At 44.4% G+C, this 24,450-nt stretch overlaps 1 protein-coding gene across 1 annotated transcript; it reads left to right on the top strand.

Annotated features, from left to right (window-relative positions):
• Positions 1-7,302: 7,302 nt before the first annotated feature.
• On the top strand, positions 7,303-21,598 carry LOC144160085 (neural cell adhesion molecule 2-like). The gene is made up of 5 exons (XM_077691693.1): positions 7,303-7,408; positions 14,712-14,918; positions 18,444-18,893; positions 19,611-19,907; positions 21,231-21,598. Exons 3-5 carry the CDS (start codon positions 18,611-18,613, stop codon positions 21,596-21,598), a joined length of 948 nt encoding a protein of 315 aa, XP_077547819.1. The 5' UTR covers positions 7,303-7,408; positions 14,712-14,918; positions 18,444-18,610.
• Positions 21,599-24,450: the final 2,852 nt, after the last annotated feature.

Genomic DNA, 24,450 nt, shown 5'->3' with positions numbered 1-24,450 from the left:
TTCCGTTACATTGTGTTAGTTGAAATTTCTTTTGTTTTGTCTGTGTTATCGAACAGTAATTGTTGTCAGGCCAGAGGAAGTTCCCTCCTCTTATTTACCTTTGTATATTTTGTAAAGGGCATAGGCATGTGCCCCGTGCACGAAGTTGGGCTGCCCAGCCCGCTCACAAGCATCGCTGCTTATGTGGGCTGGAATGTATAATGTGTACTTTTCCTGTAATAAAGATTATTATTATTATTATTAAAAAAAAGAACAGGGAAAGGCTTGCAGACAATTGGCGGTCTACAGTGCGCATACTCAGAAACCAAATTGCTACACTAACTGTTGCCGTGAGAAAAATTGCCAGAAGCTAGTGCCATCGTCAGTGACAAATTGAGACACCACGGCTGCGATCACGAAGTTCGCCGCATGACCGCGTCTAGAATTAGCTGGCACACTATCGTATACGGAGCGACTTCCTCGAGGCGTAATTGGCTCGCTTATCTCCAGATAGGCAGTGTGTAAATACCGAAATGAATTCTGATGTGAAGACATTTTGAAATTCACGATGTGCTGCAAAAATTATGTATTAGCCAGATCCACTGGTGGACCCCTCAATTTTTACTTTAGAGGTAAGGCTAATAGTTGGGGCCACTAGCGTGCCCGTCCCCAAATAACGTTTCCCGGAAAGTTCTGTTAGGCCGCAGCCAATGAACCAACCTTATGCGGCTTCAAGGTTTGCTGAAAACCGACGGATAACCATAGAGAGCATGCTGGCGGCATCAAAAAGTTGATACGCTTTTACTTTTTCTCTTCTTTTACTTTTATGTCAGCCAGGGCACATTTTGATAATTGAACTCCCCCCCCCCCCCCCTGCCCGGTTGTTCGCCCCAGTGTCAACCTATGTACAGTGCCTGAATTTTATTCGAAATAAAGCTTACAAATTTCGAGACACGTAAAGCAAGCGGAAGCTATTTGAAGGGAACATGTCAAGTTCAACAAAAACAAAATCTGCAGAAATTCAGAGAATTGTCCACTAATGCGTAGCACTGTTATGCCGCTTCTCCTGAGTGAGTTCTTTACAGGCAATATTTTTTTTCTAAATCCGGTCCCAACAATTATCTCCATTTACACTATTATAACAAATACAGGTGGAACTCCGGCGGCATCTCCATTATTCTGAAAATGCAAGGCGTTATACGGTTCGCCATTTTCTGTAGTTACTTTTATATTTGTCTAATTCTTAAGTTTTTCAAAATTTTGTTCGACCAATTATGTCCATTTACGCTATTATAACGATTACAGGTGGAAGTTCCACGAAGTCTGCACTATTGTGCAGAATCGGGGCGTTAGGCTAAGTTCAGACTACCGACGTAACAGCCATATCGTGAGCTATGAAAGTAAAAAGCAGCGTTTCAAGCAGCTCGGTTGGCTGATACGTCAAATGACGTCATTATTTAAAGATATTACGACAGTTGCGACAACAGCCTGAACCCGGCCTTATCCGGTTCGCCATTTCCCGCAATTTCGTTATACTTTTCCTATTTTTAGTTTTTCGAAATTTCGTTCCACCAATTATTTCCTTTACGCTATTATAACGATTACAGGCGGAACTTTCACGAAATCTGCATTATTGTGGAAATGCGGGGCGTTACATAGTCCTGGGTGTGGTGGTGCTCGAAAAAGAATGCTACGCATTAAAAAAAAAACGTTTGCTCCCTTTAGGAGGCGTATGCGGGGCTGGTTAGGCCCTGGGGGTTACTTTAACTGCGAAGTCAAACATCGGTCGGCTGACAATGTGGATTGCCGACCTAGCGGGGCAAAACGTGACGCCGTCCCACAAACCTGGTTTTAACGCGTCGCTAGGCACGCGCGCTCCACTTTCGACGTGCGCAAACATCGCAGATAGGCGCGCATTTGGTGAGGGAACATACTGGCCGCACAAATGGGTACGTTCGACGAGAGGGTGCAATAGGTAAGCCGGGATTGGTTAGCTGTGTTTGTGTACCGCGCTGAAGGACCAGCCGTGTAGCCCGGACGCTTTATTCGCTCCAAACTGAAAGCGTGCGTTGGAATGTTCAGTTTGCAATGAACCAACCATACGGACTTTACCCTGGTATTCCGAGTCCTTCCTCCCCTCGCGCCTCCCGGTGAGGAGGTGCTTGCAATCAATTTCCCCGGGCATAAGCTTTGCGGAATCCTCCCCCAGGTGAGTGGAGGAAGCAAATGGAGTGGAGGAGGGAGTCGGAATACGGCTCTTTGACTTTTCGTAGTTTGTGGTCGCAAGTTTTCAGTCCGTATTCGCTATCTCCGAGCTGTCGCGCCATCAGTTGTGCCTGAAGTTAGGATGTTTGTGAGGTCGGCTTCACGAGTAGTGGTACAGTGCGAACGCACGAAGGTCGGAGATTACACACACTTTGGATAATACATTTGTTTTTTTTTTTGCCCCAAAGGTACAACTGTTGGCGAGCAAACAAACGGAGAAACGCAAATAAACTTTAAATAGAGAGAGAGAGAGAGAGAGAGAGAGAGAGAGAGAGAGAGAGAGAGAGAGAGAGAGAGAGAGAGAGAGAGAGAGAGAGAGAGAGAGAGAGAGAGAGAGAGAGAGAGACCAGTATTCTTACGTTTCACGGATTGGGTAAATTGTTTTCCTGGTGCCGTGGACGAAGTACACGTAGCACCAGCTTTGTATTAGCAGTACGGGGTGGAATTGTTTCTACTCTCTCATCCTCTTACTCAGTTATTGAGTCACTCTCTCCCCTGCGCCGCTGTGAAAGTAAGCGTTTTTTGGGGGGATCTGTGGACGTTAAAACGATTTCTGTACGCACAGGGTGGTGTTCTTAATTTGAAAAAAAAACGATCATTAAAATGCTTTTTTGATATTAAGGCGTGTTCTTCTGCAGAATGAGAATAATGCGAGTTACTGGGAAATTGGGTAACTGTTGAGATTATGAAAAATAAACTGTAAGATGCATCTCGAAGCTCATATCAGCAATTGTGCGCTTTTATAAATCTGAATTGAAAAGCTCCACTTTTACCGCAACTTTAAAACTTTATGAAAATTAGGCCCAATAATTGATTTTCTACTGTCGCCTGTCTTTCACATCCGAAAGTTTGATTTTTTAGCTTTTTTTTAGAAACGTATGGCGAGTCTTTCTGTATTCTTCATTTTCTTATTTTGAGGCTGGTTCGGGCAGTATACAACTTGTTTGAAACACTATTCAATGCCATTCCCGGCAGCCTATCCCCCCCACCGCGTTGAATAAAAGCTGGAATCTGGCACCAACTATGGGTCGATGTGTTCCAGCAGAATGCCCATCCTTTCAACGAATATGTCGCGTTGACAGAAATGCCCCGACATTGTTCCAACTAACACGCATCCACTGAGCCAATTTTTCATGCACCTCTAACGTCTGACCTTTTAGAGACAGCGGTGCAAAGAAATGTACAAGTTGGAGTTTTCAAATATGGTTCTGTCTAGTAACACATGAAGGAATTCAAGCTGCGGTAAGTGCATAATGCTTGCCCAGAAGCCAACCCTGAAGCGGGACTGAAAGAAAAGAAACACTTTTGCACCATTCGAGATAAGACGTAGAGATACAGAGGGAGTGCGAATGCCTCTGTGTACCAGCAAAACTCTCAGCACCACACCATCTTCTTGAGCTAATGCGGACTTGACTGCATCGCTGCCCTCTTGGAAGGATTGCCCTCTTGTTACAATGGGTTGCTTCTTTTTCTCTCGAGCCGTGTGAGGAACTCTTAAGTCCCTCGAAACGATCGCGCTCCCATTAAACGGGGTTGCTCAAAGAATACGTTGCCATGGAAACCTCTGGTCACATTAAGGAGGCAATTCCACAGATCTTAAGGTACTGCCGCCTTCAAGAGCAGCACTTTAAAATGCTAGAAAATTTCTTCGCGGGTCCAGCCTTCGATCCTGTAACTTCTTTGCAAAACACTGAACCACTTTTCGGGTTGCAATATTTATTAATCTCTTTAATTATCCCCTCTTCGACTCATTCATCAAAACACATTTTGTTTTTCTTGGTTTGGAGGGACCATGAAGTAAACGCTTACTCTTGTTTTGTGTTAAAACATTTGATTAAAAAAATAACTGCCCAATTCAATGGCGGCCCCGAAAAACGTTGTAGTCCCGAAAAAGCTGCCATATATAGGCAAACGTTCACATTTCTGGCAATCAGATGTCAGATGGGACGTCATCTTGGAGGTACAGAGGACAGAGTATTTATTTCTTGGAGGCCACCTCTATGCCCTCATTTCCAAGCGCCAGGATAAAAAAATTAACCATAGGCTCCACTACCCTCCTGCAGCCATGTTTATTGACGTTGGGTCGGGTCCGCGGCATTCAAAAGAAGAAAACAACCCCTTTGATACCGTAAGGGGAAATTCGAAAAAAAAAAAATGGATGACCAGTCACCACTCGTTTATCGGCTTTTCTTGGTAAGAAGTTTGCGTTCAAATTGAGGCCGCCGTTATTTTCAGACGGTGATATTTTAACTGAACTAAACCTGAATTTTTTTCGTGGCTCTTTCAAGAAGGTGTAGCCAAAATTTCATTGGTTAATAAAACAAACGGTTCCGAGAACAAAACATGGGTCAAATTTAAAGGGGTCAAGGTTGCTTCAAGGTAATAGGGCGAGAACACTGGCATATGTCCATTACAAATTTAATACATTATGAACCCCAGAAAAACTGATGGAAGGAACAGAACAACGCTTAGTTAATAGAATGGAATAGAATAAAATCGAATAATTTGGAGGAGGTGTAAAATATTGTCGTCCCTATCAACAACCGACAACAAAGTTGATTTAAAGAAAAAAGACCTGATTTTTGGTGGCACAGGGGGTTCTATTCGTATGGCGGGCCTTACTTAGTATAGGCTTACAAAAGAAGATCCAAATGCAACAATAAGGTTTGTTTACTGGAAAGCCAAGATCTTGGCAGAATATTGATTTTCATACCTTTGCTCAGGACATAAAATACTTGCGGCAAAAGGTTGCAGAAAGTGCCTTTTACCGTTCTTCCAACATGAAATCTGCTTATTTTATGATCTGTTTTATTCAGGAAGCTGAATTGTACTCCTTATCTGTGCATGTTAACTTCATCAGCATACAGAAGTTTTTTTTTATAAAAATGGGAACTTTTTGACTTCTGACCGACTTTTAATACGTTCTTTCTGCCTAGTAAATAAAAGATGCTAAATGGCTGACTATTTTCCGCGAATATTTGGCTCACCATAATTGATCACGCACCTGCTACAGCTTCATGTACGGCTTTCTAAATCTGGTTGAAAAAAAAAGCCAAATTAAGCTTTATAGCAAATCTGAACTTCTAAAAGTGGTCTTTGCTGTGTGGTCCCGAGAACGCTTTGCGGTGTAAGGCCCCCGTGATTAACCCTAAAAATGGGAGAAAAAATTAATTCAGGTGAAAACAAAACCAGTAACATCGTAATGAAAACATCCGCATCGATTCAACTTATTTGACCCTATAAAACAATGCCGCAGGGGCTGCGGATGAGCGTTCTACTTAAATGTGCCAGCTCGCGTTTTATTTCGGTATTGTAAATTCAGCTTTAGGAATTGATGAGCTGCTTTGCTAAAAAAATGTGAAGCACAGGTTAATGTGTCTTTCGAAGAAAACCTAGGCTGAACCAAAAATTTCAGTATTGTGTGAGAAAGGCAACAACCGCTTCAATAAAGTGAGACTTTACAAGCTTTCGTTCCATGGAACTAATCACGTTCCGCATACATTGCACATTGCTTCATTTACCTTATTCCTGTTTATGAGCGAAAATTAAACGCAAACTAACACAGGGATGAGAAAGGGAAACGACACCAGCGCTTCGTCGTTTAAGAGTTGGTGTTGTTTCCTTTCTCGTCCCTGTGTCAGTTTGCGTTTAAGTTTCACTCATGGATGGTCACCAACTAGCTCGTGTCTCCATTTTGCTTCAGTTGATTCCTATTTCACTATAGGCCTTTTTGTTAACCTGATTTCCCAGTTCTATACCTTTTTCCTCCAAAAAGATTTCGAGACCCTTAGGATCTGGAGATTTTCAGACCGACCATAAAATAGGCAGATGATGCATTATTATGGTTTGTAGGCAACGTAGAGATGATGATCATCAACAATGCGGATTTAATATACTGAACGTTTTAGTGAATTGTGACAGTATTTAAATAAGCGTAGAAAATAATTATATAGAATAGAATTTAATCACGTTCTGAAAGAAAGTACCTCCCTAGCAATGTGCAACGAGAATACGATAAAAAAAGAATGAAACGAAAACACAATTTAAATAGAGCGCAACAAACACTCAACATAGCTAGTTTCAAAGCACAGGTGTTGCTTTGTGCATTTATCGCTGCACAATATGTTAGTGCGTAGCAATGCTGCAAGTGAGCGCGGAAATATCATTATGTGTTGATATCTGCCTGAAGTTATTTGATGGACTTAGTCTAATTCTTATCGCTTATCAATGATGCCCATCTCTTCATGCCACAGCCTGGAGTAATATGTATTCAGTGTCAATTTAAGTGTATAGTTACTACAAGAAGCTTTACAGGATGGGCTCGAGAGGGATGGTCAAGAGCACATAAAAACAGAAGCGATAAAAGATTTACCCGAGGAATTTGTGGTTAAAGGTTTACAGGTGTAAATCTTTATTCAGCAATAAATAAATAGATGCTACAAGGAAAAACGCCAAAAGTTGGACGAGCACTAATGAACACCTCGTAAAAAACAACTGAAATGGGCTACCTCGGGTGGTGTACCCGGGGGTATTTTTAATATTTTAATATTAAATATTTTAATATTTTAATTTCAATCAGCGGAGCGCGTCAAGCCACGTAATCATACCACTACGCTTCCAGAAAGGGTTAACAGCTGTGACCACTCAAATACTCTTTTTTTATTTCGTTGTTCTAAGAGGGTCTTCAAGAAGTTTTTTGTGTCATTATGGTATTTTGGGCCTGAAACACAGAGCCATATTCCCATTCAGCAATCATTCAATCACTCATGAGATCGTATAGCATTGTTTGTGATAATGGGGCCATTCGCTTTGCGGCCTGCGAGGCATTCGGCTACCCAAGTGATGTCTTGTGCCTAGCTTCTTCATTCAATGTTACCAGTATTATAATTGTATTCGCACATAGCTTTATTTAAATTTGAGCCCACGGTCCCTGCTTTTCTATTCTAAACTTATCACTATACATTCAATACACTTCTAGACATTGCAAACACTTAACATACTCAACAAAAAGTATTTTCACGACAAGAAACCCCGCTCCTTTCTTTTTCGACAGCTCATCCGTGTCCTCCGGTCATTAAAGACGCCGGCGGGAATACACTCAAAGATAACGCCGGTCCATTCGCCGAAGGAGACAGAGTGCAGCTGAGCTGTGAAATAGAAACATGTGAGTACGCTGTTTTCTGGTTCACGAAAATAGCAAGCCATGTTTTAGGCAGTTTTGCCGTTAAAAAGCGTGCTCATGGAAGAAAAACCGTCTACATGGATTACAGCAGTAAGATATGCTGAGCTAGTTGGTTAGGTTGCATTTCAAAATGCAAATCTACTTGGAATAAAGAGTTTGACATCCACAATGTATCCAGGAATACAATACAGCTAAAATGCTGCCGCTTCAACACAACGAAAGCTCTATGCTGTTGATGTTAAGTGCAGTGGCAGCTGAGTTTCTTATACGTGCAAGGAAAGAAGGACGTAGAAGGAAGGCAGGAGAATTAACCCAGCTAGAGCCTAGTTTGATATCCTGCACGTGGTAAAGGGGAAATAGGCAAAAAAAGAGAAAGGAAAGAAGGAAGAAAAGTTGGAGCAGGCAGGTATGCCCAGTGCTGAAACTCTAAACGTTCACGTTCAGTGATTGCCACTGGAGGCTTTCAGTCTATAGTCTGGTGTTTGAGTTCGTCGCCCGTAAAAAGCGTAAGAGTTGCAAACTTTTCTACAACCTAATCTCCTTTTAGTTGTCCTTTATGTCCAAAAAAGAAAAGTGTATAACAGTACTCTCTGAAAGGGTGCTGTGAAAAATGACGTTATTGGTCACCGCCTACATAACAGTTTCAGCAGCGCGCGCGTGCAAGAGAGGGGAGGGGCTCTTTAGTGTGAACTGGTGAGGTCAGCCCTGCTAGTGGCAAAGCCTGCTACGCCAGATTGGGGATGAATACAGAGATGAGTGGGGAATGTTGGACATTACGGGTACAGCAGTGAGAAGACAAACAAGAAACGTTAAAAACGAGAAACAAGGAAATGCGGCTAGCAAAATTCGGAGATTAAAATAACTGCCTCGTGCTTATGTCAGCTTCTGAACCCGCATTTAAAGGGACACTGAAGTGATATGTCAACATTGCGGGATTACTAGCGCAAATTGTAGTCCGGAGTCCCCAGGCCATGTTTCGACCACTCTAGACGCGTTTACGCGATTTTATTTAGTAGAAAAACTAATTCGAAAATGCTGTCCTCCTCTCTTTACGCTCGCCCATTTTCTGTGGCGTTTTCGTGTGACGTCAGGAGGGGATGAGCTGGCAATTGGCTGCGCTACTGCACGGCTCCCCGGCCAACAGAGTCAGTCGGCCCAGCGTTTCGTCCGCCGGCCGCCGGCGGGTCGTCGCAATCAAGGAGGTTAAAAAAAAATTGCTTGGTCGCAATTCGTTCGCTTAGTTGAAACGAAGCCAGGACACGTTTGTGAATGGAAGAATGTGCCTTTCTTTACTTGGTTTGTTTGTACACTGTATCTAGCTCCAAGTCAAGGTCGCTCCACACAAGCGCTGCACAAGCGCACATGCGACGCTTCGCTGACTGGTACGCCAGTAGGAAAATATAAGGCCTCTTGAAGGCGGGAGAAGAGTCAGCGAAGTCAATATAGGTACTAAGGAAATAAAATCAACTGATATTTTTACCGTACAGCGTAAAACTAGGGCGCGGGAAGCACTTTTTTGCGCTGGGCGAACAAGCACAGCGGTCAGCAGCACGACTACGCATCTGCGATCGCTTTTCCGTCTACGAAATGCAATTGCTAGACGTGAGCTACTGTGGAAACTCGGGCGACGCTTACTGCACGAGCGCAGTACAACAAATAGTCACCTAAGCTGCTTGAAATGCCAAAACTAAATAAAAGTGTAAACCGGTTGTACAATATATACCCTATATTAGCAAGGCCGTCGTATCCCGCTCCGTGGCTCAGTTGTCTGGGGCGCTAGGTATGTCACCGCAAGTGTTTTGCAAGTCACGAGTTCGAATCCCCGCGGGTACGTGCTTTTTTTTTTGTAAGTTAACTTTTTTGTTTTCCGCCGATGTTTTCTATATTGAGTTCACCTTTTTTTGGGCCGCAACGTTCATGGCTACACGAACTAGTTCACGAAACGCGCGCAGGCTGGCACGGGCGCGCTAGCGAGTTCTCGTTGGCGTGCTGTTGCCATAAGCACCGACTGCTTGCAGGCAGTGGGCACATGCCAGAATGAACAGACCCTTGGCCTGGTGCGAACACGCTTTTTACGATACAGGCATGAGGGAGGCAAGCTCCAAATATGGGGGAAAAGCGCATGACATTTGGGCGTTTGCGGGTACGCGGAGGGCGTTCATGCACTGCGTAGGTCTCGGCTAGTGAATGCTACGACTACAAGCCGTCCTGGGAGGCTTATCTTGTGCATTTTACAGCCGACAACATGGCAGAAGCGCGGTACGATGATTACTGAGATATTGAGAATGCCCATCCAACAACGCCATTGGTTATGTTTTACAGAACCGAAACCGAAACCGAAACTTGTTTGATTGCTAACCTTTGGCATCGTCCAATCACGGCGCCCCTCCTCCCAACGTCACAGCCTTAGTTGGTGCGGCCGCCGCAAACCGCGCATGGTAGTTTTTCTTCTTTCGCGCTTTGTAAAATAATTAGCGATTTGTCAACCGGATAAACGATGAAAAGTGTGCTAATTTGAGCCAGTCTACGCAGTGCAAGCAAAAACGGGAGCTTGACAAATTCACTTCAGTGTCCCTTTAAACCTTATGTTGATACACATTTCGGTGTTGATCATTTTTTTTACTGTTGAAAAGCATGTCAAAGTCCCGACCGGCTTTTATAAAGCTGGTCGTCGTCAAAGTATTTCACATTAAAAACTCTCACCGGACTGCGGCGCGTCGGGCTCTTGTCTACGCTGATAATAACGACTCGGGGAATGCCTGATGGATTTATTGGCAGTGATAAATTCATTATTGACGAGACTTAACAGCTTAAGCCCATGACTTGATATTTTGCTGCCCGGCAGGATCACTATAACGAAGGTTTTGTTTAATATCACCCGTAAGGGAAGGAAACGGCCAAACTGTGTTCTCAAATATCGATGGACATTGGTTATGCCAGTTATGTCACGCTGGGTGTTCCCTCCTAACATAAAAATACAAATACTTTCTTTTTAACGAGGGGAAATTAATGTCTGGAGTCAATGGATTTTGGTAAATTTTATATAAACGCGCAACCATCACAAACATATTGTGATATAAATTTGTGTCCAAGGAGAACTCACAAGACGTGTTAGAACACTTCTACGGATTTTCGTAAATTTCACACCACATAGGGGCAAATGAGTAGCATCTGGCTTACTCTATATATATATATATATATATAGCTTCCTTCTATAGTTTATATATATATATATATATATATATATATATATATATATATATATCAGGGTGTCGAACCGAAAAAAATACCGGTTCGGTTACGGTTCGGGTTCGGGTGAAATAATTTCGTTCCGGTTCAGTTCCGGTTCGACAAAATTATGTGCCGAACCGGTTCGCGAACCGGTTCGGGAGCTTGAACCGGTTCGCGAACCGGTTCGATGAATTGAATTGTCACTGAAATTAGAAAAAAAACATTTAGTAGTTTAAAGCGACAGTAAAGTCAAAACACAAACAAAAATTCAAAATGCTGCTGTTCCCCAAGGGCAGTGGCGCAATTGCAAAGCAAACTTTAAATAATCACGAGATATTAGAAAAACAGATGAAGTGGTGACGATTTACTACCTACTTTCTCGTCCAGACTTTATGTTGTCCTAGCGACTATTCATAAAGCCACCGCCGAGAGGTATGACGGTGGGATATACAGGGTGTCCCAGCTATCATGCACCAAGATTTAAAAAACGAGTAAAGGCGTAACTCGAAAGAAACCAGGTGCATAATGTTTGCAGTACTGTGAAGAAGCGGACAGTATTTTTTTCTTTAATGACACTTAATTAACTAATTGTAATTAATTATCTAACTCGAGTAATACTCTCCTAATCACTAAAGTGTCAATGAGGCACTTGAAGGTAACCACGAGGGGCATCTAACTGCGGTATTTTCAGCGATGAACTAATTGCGTACACATTTATTATGACTGATAAAGGAAACCCGCGAAATATGAAAAATACCACGTGACGGCGCCTCCGCGCGCACCGTAAAGCAACGCCCTCAAACAGGCTGCCTCTGAGTTAGCCAGAATGAAATAAACAAAAGAAAGAAAGAAGAAATCGCGACCGAGTTTGTTCCTTATCTGCACACGCGTCCCGGGAATCTTGCTGTTGCTGCTCCTTCCATGCATGCTATTATCAAGGTGATGCGCTGTCTTTTCGGGCGGATAACACGCGAAGCAGTTGCTTTCAATCAGCTTTGTTTGGGGACGCTGCTTTACAATGCGCGCGTAAGCGTCGTCACGTGGTATTTTTCATATTTCGCGGGTTTCCTTAATCAGTCAAAATAAATGAGTACGCAATTAGTTCGTCGCTGAAAATAGCGCAGTTAGATGCCCCTCGTGGTTACCTACAAGTGCCTCATTGACACTTTAGTGATTAGGGAAGTATTTCTCTAGTTAGATAATTAATTACAATCAATTAATTAAGTCTCATTAACGAAAAAATTACTCTCCGCAACTTCACAGTACTGCAAACATTATGCACTACGTTTTCTTCGAGTTACGCAATTTCTCTTTTTTTAAATCTTGGTGCATGATAGCTGGGACACCCTGTATATTCTGCCCTTTCAGTTTTTGTTAAAATCGCAATCGTCACTATGGAATCGCCTATCACGCTTACCTTGAAGCCTTAAATTTAGGTCTGCGTACTGGCGTGTTGAAATATCAGCGCTAATTACCAATGGCGCACATTTTTTTAATATTTGTAACAAAACAGAACAACCCTACTACAGGCACATAAATACTACCAATGAATTAGATCATTTGGTCACCCTGAATAATTTGTTAGCTGTCACCCTATCGAATGTGTTAGCCACACTTTTGTTAAAAGTAAGCTTTAGTTAACGCTCAGTCACTGCATTATTTCTCTGACCACTGCAATTCCTTTTGCGAAAGCTATACTGGATGTGTGCATTACAATCAGTATGTCATCGTACCGCCTGACCCCCGGCCATCGTTCCGTGTGCTACATTGCGTAATCTTATAACAGATTATGCTGTTACAAAATGAAAGGGAAATTTTACGCGCGGAGCATAAGAAGAACTTTTTTGGGTAGGCGCTCTTTAATTCGTCCACAGCAGTACTCCCCTCTGACCTGCCTCGGTGGCTCAGTGGCTAAGGCACTGCTGAGCGCGAGGTCGCGGGTTCGATTCCCGGCCGAAGCGGCCGCTTTTCTGATGGAGGCGAAAAGCAAAAACGCCCGTGTTTACGAAATTTCGGCGCACGTTAAAGATCCCCAGGTGGTCAAAATTAATTCGAAGCCCTCCACTACGGCGCGCCTCATCGCCTGTGCTGGGTCGGCGCGTTAAACCCCACAATCAAATCAAATCAGTACTCCCCTCCGGATCGAGTAGCAGTAGAAGTAATGTAGCGAGTTGGGCAGTCAGTACAAGTGCACCTTCGAAAAAAAAAAGCAGATCTGAAAGAGAAAAAACTGCAGAACAAGCAGAAAAGATGATCGCTCGGCGAATGGGACAGTGTGAGGTACCGGCCGTCCTTTCTGCACGTGTCATCTGCTTTATTACTGTTTCTGCTTCCAAGACAAGGTCGAGGACTGCAGTTTCTTGCCAAGAGATTAAGTGCGCACCTTAACAGTTTTCCCTGACATATCTGTTGTTATTTGTACTTGTAAAAAACGGAGCTTGTCCACTGTACTGTCCTCAAAAATGGTCGTGGGTAAGGGACATCGAAGCCACTTGTAGTCAGCATCAAGTGGTTTAGCCACTGAGCCGCTCCTGCGGTCAAATTTGTCAAATATTACAATTTGCAGGTGTCGGACCTTTTAAACAAATTATGAAATGGAAAAAGTTTGCACACATCGGGCTTTCGCTGCTGCACACTGGAGCACTCCTGCAGCCTGATTGCTCCACTAAAGTTGCAGCTAGGGAAGGGCAAAGTCGTTTTATATCCCCTGCAAGCTGCGGAGAATGACATTTCCTTTGGTCAGCTTCCACTACGCTCGCGCTTCCAGCAGCAACAGACCATTGCTACATTGGTGCTCATTCATTTCCCTTGTTGTTACATAGAGTGTGATAGTGTTCAATTGTCTGGAGGGGGAAGTGAGCGAGCAGGTACGAAGTTGATGGTACGTGAAAGAAAAAAAAGCCTGAATTGCATTGACTGTGCAATGTCAACAACAGAGGGTCGAACCGTTTCGGCATGAACCGGTAACCGTTATTTCTTTTTTCGGTTCAGTTCCGGTTCGGGTTCAGCGTGCTCAAAAAATAACGGTTCGGTTCCGGTTTTCGGTTCGGTTCGGTTCCGGTTCGACACCCTGATATATATATATATATATATATATATATATATATATATATATATATATATATATATATATATATATATATATATATATATATATATATATATATATATATATATATATATATTGTATGTATATATATGTATACATATATATATATATATATATATATGTTTCTATAGCTTCCTTCTAGAACACAAACGTAATAAGTTTCTTTTTTTGGCCCGGAGGTAACTCATGCCGATGTACGAAAGCAAACTTTAAGCGTGTAGAAATTTCCCCCAAATGCCTGACGTAAATATGTTTCCGAAATTTCCTAGCATCTTTCAAGCCGCCCGCTTACGTACTCAGTTCTTGTGCACACACTAAACTCGTATAAACGCTGTACTTAAATTTCCTCATATTTGTTTGTCAGTTTCACTAACAGGAAGATAAATGAATTAATAAAGTTTACGTCTATTAAAAAGACGGAGTTACGTATCGCGTTGAGCGGCTAAATGACTTGCGTGGATGTACATAAAATAGCAGTTGAGATATGAAGATATTTTGCTTTTTAGACCGTAAAATGAACCCGAGGCTCACCACGTTTTCACAAAAACTGGAATATTCCAGCAAGTTTTACTCATGAGAATTTATCATGGCAGTTATCAATATGATGCTTCAGTACTTCTAAATCAGGCCGTGCCGCGCAGCAAGGATTAATAAGTAAGATTTTTGGAAAATTTATTACTACGGACATGAGAAGGAGCTGGGTGTGTTTTTATATTATTATGTTAAAGTACAGAAGAGCGGAAAGGCTTTAAACGGGATATTTTAAAAAAAGAGAGAGGTGTGCACAACCAGTACAAGTGGTAGACAAGAATAAAAAAGCGCCCAGAAATTTCTTTCGTTTAGCGATATAGCCGTACCATCGGCATGAACATCATCGCCCTTAATTAAAAACGCAGTAAACAGCACTACTCCCAACAATTAGGATCCCGAAATAAATGTTTTCAGGTGACCACGACGTTACGCTAACGTGGTTCCTCGACGACGTGCTCCTGAGGACATCCCATGAAACAGTGGCCACCTCTCAGGGTGGCTGGACGAACTTTGTCACACTGGGACCCCTGTTTCGGAAAGACCTGTGGTCGAATGTGACCTGCGTGGCAACCAGCAACGTTTCCCTTCCGGCAGCGACTTCCGTGCTTCTTGACGTGTTTCGTAAGTACGTGCAAAGAGCGCCAATCTGACGCGAACCTAAGTAAGCGTAAGTTTTGTGAGCTGGGAAAAGGCAAAAGGCAATCACAGCAGCAAGACTGGAAACCTGTACACCTTGTCGTAGCTTTAACCGAGTTAAGTTGTAGCTGCCACATGAGCGTGTTGTAAATAAAGTTTGTCAGAGTTTGCTTTGAAGGTTATGCAGTTTCGTTTGTTTTATTTTGTTTCGTTGACTGAATAAGTCACCAACGGCGGTCCGGGGTGAGGAGTTTGAACTCGAACTTTCTGCTTGCCTCAGACCTCGACGTGACACGGAAAGCCACCATTACACTTTCACAACAGCGCGAATGCACACCTTTACACACTCTCTTTACCTGATGGTCACCGAAGCATACTGGAGAAACATAAACCCGTAGGGACGCTGCGATTGTACTTCAAGCATTCTGATGTGAAACTCCCATCCTGACGCAAAAGGCGGAGGAAATGTCATCGAGGTGTGAGTGAAGCTAAAGGAACTCTTTCCATGGTTAGCCTTCATTGGGAGCGACGAAGCATTCCATCGTATAGCATAACATTCTAACAATAAACAGTGTTTAAATCAAAACATCGCAGAAAATATCTTGGTAGTTGAAATAGCGCCCCGTAGGCTCGTGCGCCCGACTCCGTCCTCTTTTTATTTTAATGCTAAAGTTTGCAAATTGGAATGCTCTCTTGCACGCGAATCATAACCATACGGCTTAAATCCCTCAGTCATTAAGCTGCGGTGCGCGCCACTTGTATTCTTTAGTTTTATTTATTTACCATAGCAGATTTACTCGTGAATGGCATAAGCGTATCTTCAGGCGGGGATACGGCCCGTTTGTCACATTGCGTGTCGTCATAGGCCGGTTTGTAATAGGAAACATTTGTCAGAAGACGGTTCGCCAAATGGGGAAGTTAATCATACCTGCGAAAATATGTTGGTAAGCGTGCTTAGTTTTCTTTTGAAGCGCATATGGAAAGCAGCGAAGTAGATAAGGCAATTAATGATGGTTAAAAAAGAGGGAGGCGAGGAAGACAGGTGTCACAATAAGTAAAACGTCTTGGAGAAGCCGTCACGAAAAACTTGCGCCGCCCCGCCCCCCCCCCCCCCCCCCCTCCTCCTCTTCATTGTTGTGGCCGCTTTGTGTGTCCTTGAGCATACTGTGCGAGACTTTTTTTACATTGCATGCTACTGAGAGAGGATTGCGAGAATCACGTGGGTTCGGACTGCATGTTTTCTTTTCGGCCTACATGTTTTCGTTTCTTTCGGCCTACATGTTCCGGATGCGCGGCCTTTCGGCGGCCGCACATCCGGAACATTTCATCATAGAATGCCAGACAAAGTAAACAGGTAGGGTAACATGCTTCTAACCGGAGTATGGATACAAGGTTAACGAGCCTGCGCAGAGCTGTGAGGCAGGCACGTGGCCCAATAAAAAAAAAATATATTTGAAGTGGGGCCGCGCCGATCCCGCGCCCCCATTTTCATTTTTGTGGGTGACTTGTGGGTCCGTGAGCTCTACATGAGGACGGAAAGATTTAGTGCAAGATTTTTAAGCCTACATGCTAATGAGAAAGAGTTTCGAGCATGACGTGGTTTTAGGCTAACATATTAACTTTTGTTTATTCTGCTTCATCTTGTTCACTTCAGAAGTGAAGGCCAGTCGGAGAGGACAAGAATGGTAATGTGATTCGAGCATAATTTTTGGTCTCTTTCGCGGATTTTTTGCTCATTTAGGGTAGTTGTATGCGCGATATAAAAGAGGTGCCTTTTTTGCACGCACTTTTACTCTCCATTTCGACATAGAGAGAGAGAGAGAGAGAAAGAAAACGTTTATTTGAGCTTTCTAAAGTGGGAGTGGTTCCCTAGTCCGGGAATCCATCAAGTGAGCAGAGAGCCTTCGCTCTGGATGCCAGGAGCTGCTGGACGTCCAGACGGTCGCTGGTCAACAGGTTCTCCCACAGCTCAGGGGCGGGAAGAGGGGATCGGAGAGGCAGAAGTTTGGGATTGCACACACACTGTATTATAACATGAGCTAGAGTTCCGGGTTGTGAACAAAACTGGCATACAGCAGAGTATTGAGTTGGAAATATACGATGCAGGCGAACTGGGTGAGGAAAGGTATTGGTTTGTAATCTGCGGAGCAGCGATTCTTCTTCCTTGGATAGTGCAGGGTGAGGAGGAGGGAAGTGTTGTCTGTCGGACCGGTAATATTGAGTGATGTCCTGATACGTTACGAGCGGGATTAACGATGTGGTTTCCTCGGAAGCCTGGAGAGAAAGGGCGCAGGCTTGCTGATGAGCAAAGTTGTTGCCCGTCAGGGAGGAATGGCCAGGAGTCCAGATGATATTAACTTTCCGGCTGGGTTGGTGTGGTAAAAGTAGCTTTGAAGTAGAAGGGGCCACTCTCCCGGCTAAGAAGCTTCGGCAGGCAGCTTGGGAATCCGTAATAATGATTGGGTACTTCGTGTGTATGAGCGCTAAGGCTATAGCTAGCTCCTCGGCAACCCAGGTTGATGATGTCTTGATTGATGCACAGGTAATGAGGGCGCCCTTTGTGGTGACTGTGGCTACTTTGTGTTGACCATTAGGGTAGGTACTAGCATCCGTATAGGCGACATCTGTTCTTTTTCCATAAATATTCTCATGTGCTTGGCTTTGGGCTTGTCGGCGGCCGGGATGGAGGTCAGGGTGCATATTTTTGGGTAAAGGGCGAACCTGGATGTTACTTCTCCAATGGTCAGGGAGGGGCTGACAGACAGTAGATTGCAGGCATGTGATATGAAGGCTGTTTAGGAGGGCTAGCCCTGCAGGTGTTTGTATAGAAGTAATAAGCACCAAGAGAGGGGGCTCGTACAGTCCGATGAAAGTCAATAAATATACGCTCTATTGGACCTTTGACGGAACAAGCAGCTTCAAACAGTGATAAGCCGCTAAAACTACGCCAATCGGTTGACCACTTTGAGGGAAGCCTCCAGGAGTACTGCGTATTGAATTGTGAAAAGTTGGAGAAATAAATGTTTTTCCATGTGTTCACATGGGCCATTCCGTGTCTTTCTTTACTGGTTTACTGCAGGTGTGGGAGATAATTATCTAATTAACGAGGTTGCAACTTAATTATAATTACACTTTCTAAGTAGCAATCATTACGCAGCATATTCAAGTGATGCCTTATCATCGCTTATAAACGTCTAAAAACGACCACCAACTTCGGTTTTCAACCCCTGTGACGAACTTTCTTAAGTGACTAATTGGCCTATGACGAATGGTGCCATGTGACCTATTACGAACGGGCCTATGACGAAACACCATGTGACGAACGAGCCTACACTCCTGTAGGCGGCATGTAGGCGTTCCCGTGTGAATCGCATTGATGACCAGCGGAAGCGACAAACTGTCACCTAAAGGCGTGTAGGCCCGTTCGTCACATGGTGTTTCCTCATAGTACCCATTTTATTGTTCGCCAAAATTAGGCTCATTTTCTCTCCGCTTCCTCCTTTTCTGCAGTCCCACCAACATCTGTCACAATCTGGAGCTGGAACCAAGAGCTGCCAGGGGATTCGAAATTCGTCCCCGTTGCTGGCGCATCTGTCGAACGTAGTTCAGTGGGCACCAACACCAACGAACTCGGATCAAGGCAATCGTCCATTCACTTGGGTGCTGAAAGAGACGCGATGTCTGAAACTGCGGGGACGGCTACGTTTACCCACGCACCTCGAAACTATGAGTGCGAGGCCACCGGAAGTCGACCACCCGCCAACGTCACGTGGTTTCTTGACGGGCAACCGCTGGACCCTACGTTGAGCCAGATTACGTTTCAGGAAAACGTCACCACAAGTATGCTTTTCCTGCCGGTCACAGTGCGTGAGAGAAAGCTGCTCGAATGCCGCGCAACCAATGGAAAGCTGCCCGAGAGCCGAGGGGTTGTTAGCCAGTTCCTGAAGATGGACCTGTCGCGTAAGTTTGTTTCCTACTGCGTTGCAAGCTGTAAAACTGTTGCGTTGAGATATTTATACTTCGTTGAGTTTTGTAGGTCAAAACGTATACTCACTGTTTCGTTCGGGAAGAAGCCGGGCTATTTTAAATATATCTGTGACATAGGACTTCAATATTGGTTGCAGTAAAATATTCTGCGTTACATATGCAAGGTTTTGTTAGGGCTGCAGTAATTACAGGATGTGCTCAATACAGCCTGTATCGGGTGTATATAACAGTGTGAGTCGATTCTGTACTGTACTCGTTTTCGTGAAACGGTCGTAAATAAGCGTTGAGTTGACTGCTGTTCGTTTGTGTCCAACTTTTTAAAGCGAAGCTTTGTAAGCCTCACTGATGGCGTTCGATGTTGCGCCAACATGCACTGCAGAAAAGCCAACTTTACACAATTAGTTTTACAAAACGAGGATGTCGATAAGCGAAGACACATAAAGTGCCCCGAGAAAAAAAACGTTTGCCTGGCCGGAATGGAACCCCCGCCCTTCCCGTTATGAAGCCGGCGTCTATCCGATTGGGCCATTTCTACCCAGTCGAAGAAGTATGCGTTTTGGACTTTGATTTTAACTCACATTGCCTGGGAGAAAGGTTCCCGTTTTAACCATCTTTCTATGACAAAACGGTTTTTTCGAAAAACCTTATAGCTAGTTGGCATTTTCCCTGTTTTCACTTATTCGCACGCAGAGAGGATGGAAGTGAGAGTTGGCCTGGGCAGTCGCCTCAACGGGAGCAACATCAACGAAGGCGACGACGTGTACATGGAGTGCTCCGTACTGGCTGCCTCCCCCGTCACTGAGATCAGCTGGCGCCAAGACGGGCGCGAACTGAAGACGGGGGACAACACACCAGGGCTGCTCGTCTCCTCCCGGTTCCTGGTGATCCAGAACGTTGCGCTGAGCAACGCGGGCCGCTACACGTGCAGAGCAACAAGCGCCGATGGCGAGGCTGCGGAGAGTGCACCCTTTGAACTTCGCATCAGGCGTGAGTTTGGTCATCACATTCCTTCGTCATCATCGGAATCGCATTTATCTTCACTGCATGTCGACGGCCTCTCCAATGGACATCTAACCGTTCTTATTCGTTGCCTATGCTGGTGCTTTGTTTGCCCTGTATTTTTTTTACCTCATCCTTCTGAATTGTAATCTCCTTCCCTCTACTTGACCGTATTGCAGTTGTCCACAGAATATGTGCAGCCTAATTTTACTTGACACTGTATCTGTGAGTTAAAATATTCGATGTAGAACATGGCAACGAGGATTGCAAATAATGGAAGGAAAGAGTGGAATGGAATAATGGAATAATGGCTTTTTTTAGCAAGGCGGCCGACAGGCATGGTCTGTGGGAATGGCACATGGGAGCGAGGGTACGGGAAGATCGTTGAAATATTGTTCACGGCACTCAAAGCGCTCACCTGAGCAAGTCAAGTCTGATTACGCCAATTGGAATGCCACAAGCAAGCACCATTGTAGAAGCGGGGAAGACACTATGAAATAAGAATGTTTGTTTGTTTCCCTATTTCCAACAACCAAAAAATATTACAAGGAAGATGTGCCTAACGTAAATATCACCCGTCGACAACGTCATACGAGCAGTTGCTTATGGAGAATATTGATAACAGCAGACAAATTGCCCCCCCCCCCGTTTTTTCCACATAACTCAGCCACGACGTGACAAAGGAAAACATTGACGTGTCCAAGAAATCTAATGTAGAAAAATCCATGCACTCCACTTAGTACACACTTTGCGTATCACAAGCATACATGAGATTTTGTGTTACATGATAATTTGTATTACAACAATAATAGAAAGCACGAAATAAGAACACCGAAAAATATTTAATACTTGTATTGAGGCCAGCTTCCCTTCGGTGATACTTAAGGAGTCGTTCGGGAGCCAGTAAGGATGTGCTTCAAGAAGCTCCTTTAGACACAGGGTGTGACGAACCGACATCATACTACTTTATCGAGACCTGTTTATAGACTGAATTGAGTTTTTTCTGCAATATTTGCCGATGATTCGTGGGGCACTAGTGGTCTTCAGCTGAACTATTTGGGCGTTCTTGTTTTGTAAGGAGCTGGTTGTGGTCGGTTGAGTAGGATCAGCCTGCCCAGATGATATAAGAAAGGTTGGGTTTACTGTTACTACCAGAGTAGCGGGGCCGAGGACCCGTAAAATATATTTATCTATCATTCATAGCTCAACCATTCGGGATTTCATCCACACTATAACGTTTCCTCGTTGCTACGGTTTAAAGCCGGGCTAGGGCCATAGCCACTGCAAGTGACACCACCCATTTCCTTGCAGACAGGCCACGGTGCCGGGCAACTCAGGTGCGGACGTTCCTGGCACGAACCAACGAGACCATGAACGTTAGCTGTGACGTGAGAGCGGATCCGGATGACGGTCTGCGCTACTTGTGGGTTGCCGAGGACGATGCCGGCCACAGGCGACGCTCGTGGAAGGCGAGCAGCAGTGAGAATGCGGACGGCGACCAGGTGCATGAGGTCGGCTCGAGCTGGCTGGAGGTTCTGGTCGACGCCTTCCTCTTCCACGCCACGCTGTACTGCTGGGCCAAGAACGACGTCGGCACGCAGCGGGAGCCGTGCCGATACCGATTCACGCTTAGGCGTAAGGGTTCGGTACAAGTCTTTGGGAGAATAGCAGTCACATAGTGAGCGAAAATTTAAAGCGCAACAAATTTAGACACAAGACGAATGACACAGGGACAAGCGCTTGTCCCTGTGTCATTAGTATTGTGTCTAAATTTGTTGCGCTTTAAATTTTCACTATGGAGTACCAACTAGCTCGAACCCTCACGTTGCTAAGACATAGTGAGCTGCAGTCGCTTTTTATGGTCGGCCTAATAAATGATCGGCTCACACCATTTCCTGAACTGTTTTAGCACTGATCACCAATAACTGCTAAAGGAGCCATAATAACTTGCATCTCTGAGCGTGCCTGCAAATTTATAATGTAATATTTATTTATTTACTATTCTTATTTACTTAATATTTTGTTTACTTTTTGACATTACTTAATTTACTTACATTATTTAGAATATTTGAAGGTGGCCAAGCGGGCTCGATGCCTGCGAGCACGCGTGCAAGAATCGTGTCTGCATGCGTTCACTGGTGTATATGTGTATGTGCATGTGTGAGTGTGAGTGTGAGGGTGCGTGTGAGTGCGGCTGTGTGCGTTTGAGTGCAGGCATATGTGCACTTGTTTCCCATGTAGTTGAGCATGTTGCCTGTGTATACGTCGGTCTTTGTGAGCGCATTTGTCTGTGTACCTGTATGCGTGGGTATGTTACAGGGAGGGTTTTAATGCGCTTTATGTCCTTCAAGCTTTCATTTTCAAAAGAGAAAATTTTGTGACCGCGGTAACATTTGTTGTAATGTGAAGCGGTAATGAAAAGCTTTGAGCTTTATTCAATAACCTTTCACTACACCGCATATGGCTTTGTGGACGCACGTTTTGTCACGAATTGTTGGATATATAGTGCCCCTTAATCGTTCTAGAATACTGTGGCAGCAAAGATAACGAATATTAGTCGTACCTAACACTTTCCGCGGTTTCTCGTTTGTTTATCAAAATTTTTCACAAATATCGCGACTTGTCTCTACCCCATCTCCATACCTACTTCCTTTTCACTGCCGTGATTCCAGGTGACCCTGCCCCAAGTCTGAACTGTAGAGTGGGCAACTACACGGACAACTCATTCTCCCTCTCCTGCACTTCCACGCGGAGTGAGTATTCCAGGGGCGACGCTAGAGTGGCTCCGGAGTCGCGGCTCCGAGTTGAGCTTTTCGAAGTGGGAGCCGGAAACCGGTCAGAGCGGGGATTCTGGACCACGGCAGAATCCAGCGAGTCGCACTTCCTGACCGGCCTCAAGCCAGCCACCGAATACCTTGTCGTCGCCCGGAGGGAACCGGAAACGGCTTTGTTCACCACTTACGTCAGGACCCTGGCCCCAGCGCAAACGCTTAGAGGAAGCAACGGTGAGAAGGACGAAATAACAAGCCGCGTATATTGCTGGTTATATTGCAGTCGATACGGGATACCCCACTCGATAGCGGTGAAATGTTTCCTACAATTCCAAATACAAATTGTGCTATACGTACAAAAACGTTGCAGGAAATGCTTTGCAGTTAAAAATAAGCAATAGCAATATTTTCCGCTCAGATTGTACGGAAGATTGTCTGGCAGATTATCAGATTGTCCGGCTCAGATTGTCCCGCTCAGATTTACCGGCACTTATATCTACCCCGGCACTACAAAAAAAAGTGTAAGGGAAAGAACGGTACGACAAGAAATAAAGAAAGATCTAGGCGAAGTAATATATACAGCTGCTGCTCTTGCTTCGCGCAGTTTAATTTCGAAATATGCTCGGCTTTCTGGCTATCTTATGCGCAGATTCATGACCAGCATATGCCGTCGAGACGTCCTGGGCATTCACTGCGGCAATCTTCGTGGGCGTCGTGGTGTTGGCTTCCCTGTGCCTGGTATCGACCTGCGTTGGACTGTGGCTCAAGTGTAGCCGGAGAGAATCTCGACAGCAAAGAGTTTCGGACGGCCACAAGCAAGCGGAACACAAAGCGTACCTCGCTACGGATGCATCGAGTGGCTCACACAAACAAAGCTGACGAACTCGGGGAGCACCCGGTCGACAGACAAACGCACAAGTTAATCCCACTTCGAAAGACCTAATGAAAAACAGAAGGGAGGTCGCTATTTGTTGCCGGGAAAGCTGCTTGAGAATACGTAAACTTATTTATCAGGAGTGGTTTACTGAAATCAAAGCACTGCATCTCCTCATCGATGCTGGGTTTCTTTTTGCTTTTCTTAGAGCAAAGCATAGCAAGAAACAAAAACCGCTGACTGTAGCTGAGGTTGGTTTCTTCTCACTTGTTTTTTAATTGTTTTCTATTCTTGCAGGAAAACAAATCAGCTCCAACGAGGTCACCAGATAAAGTGGCAGGCAGGTTTAAAGTGTGCTGCGAGAGCAAGATTCGTTGTTTCGTCACTTCACGTAGATTTTGATATAACATAATTAGCGTACCTTGGTTTCCAAGGTTACGCTTCTTTAAAGGTTACCTCAGCCTTTCAACTTATTTGTGGTTGGGCGCTGCATGAGAGTCCAGTAGCAGTCTTCACGGTGCCAAAACTATCCAGGCTTCGTGCCACTTTACGCTGTCATAAATGCGGGTTTGCTTGTTTATTCGGAAATGCCAAGATCATCCGACCAACCGTATATGGCGCAATAAACGGTAATAGCAGCTGTCAGGAAATGACTTCCTATGTTTCCTGTTTGAACCTAAAGGTAGAGCAAATGAAGCTATTTAGAACACAATTCATTCAACAAAAATGTTCATTTTAGCTATGTTTACTGGTTTGGTCCACACAAAATCTTTCCTTGCCTCGCGCCAAATTTTCGGCATAGGTAAGGACTACCTCCTGTAGTTGATGTTAATTTGGACCACTGATCTTAACCACAGCTTCTTCGAGCTGAATGTGCCTTCCCTTT

This window comes from Haemaphysalis longicornis, unplaced genomic scaffold, assembly GCF_048455015.1.
Source record: "Haemaphysalis longicornis isolate Haplotype H1 unplaced genomic scaffold, Haemaphysalis longicornis Haplotype H1 scaffold_10, whole genome shotgun sequence".
Lineage (NCBI taxonomy): Eukaryota > Metazoa > Arthropoda > Arachnida > Ixodida > Ixodidae > Haemaphysalis > Haemaphysalis longicornis.
This window is presented reverse-complemented; position numbering and strand designations above follow the sequence as displayed.

What these genes read in the sequence shown, in the direction of transcription:
- LOC144160085 (XM_077691693.1), top strand. Translation starts at nt 18,611, where the DNA reads ATGTCTGAAACTGCGGGGACGGCTACGTTTACCCACGCACCTCGAAAC. An exon ending in CCTGAAGATGGACCTGTCGC is followed by an intron (nt 18,894 to 19,610) that starts GTAAGTTTGTTT and finishes ATTCGCACGCAG; the next exon opens with AGAGGATGGAAGTGAGAGTT. An exon ending in CTTTGAACTTCGCATCAGGC is followed by an intron (nt 19,908 to 21,230) that starts GTGAGTTTGGTC and finishes ATTTCCTTGCAG; the next exon opens with ACAGGCCACGGTGCCGGGCA.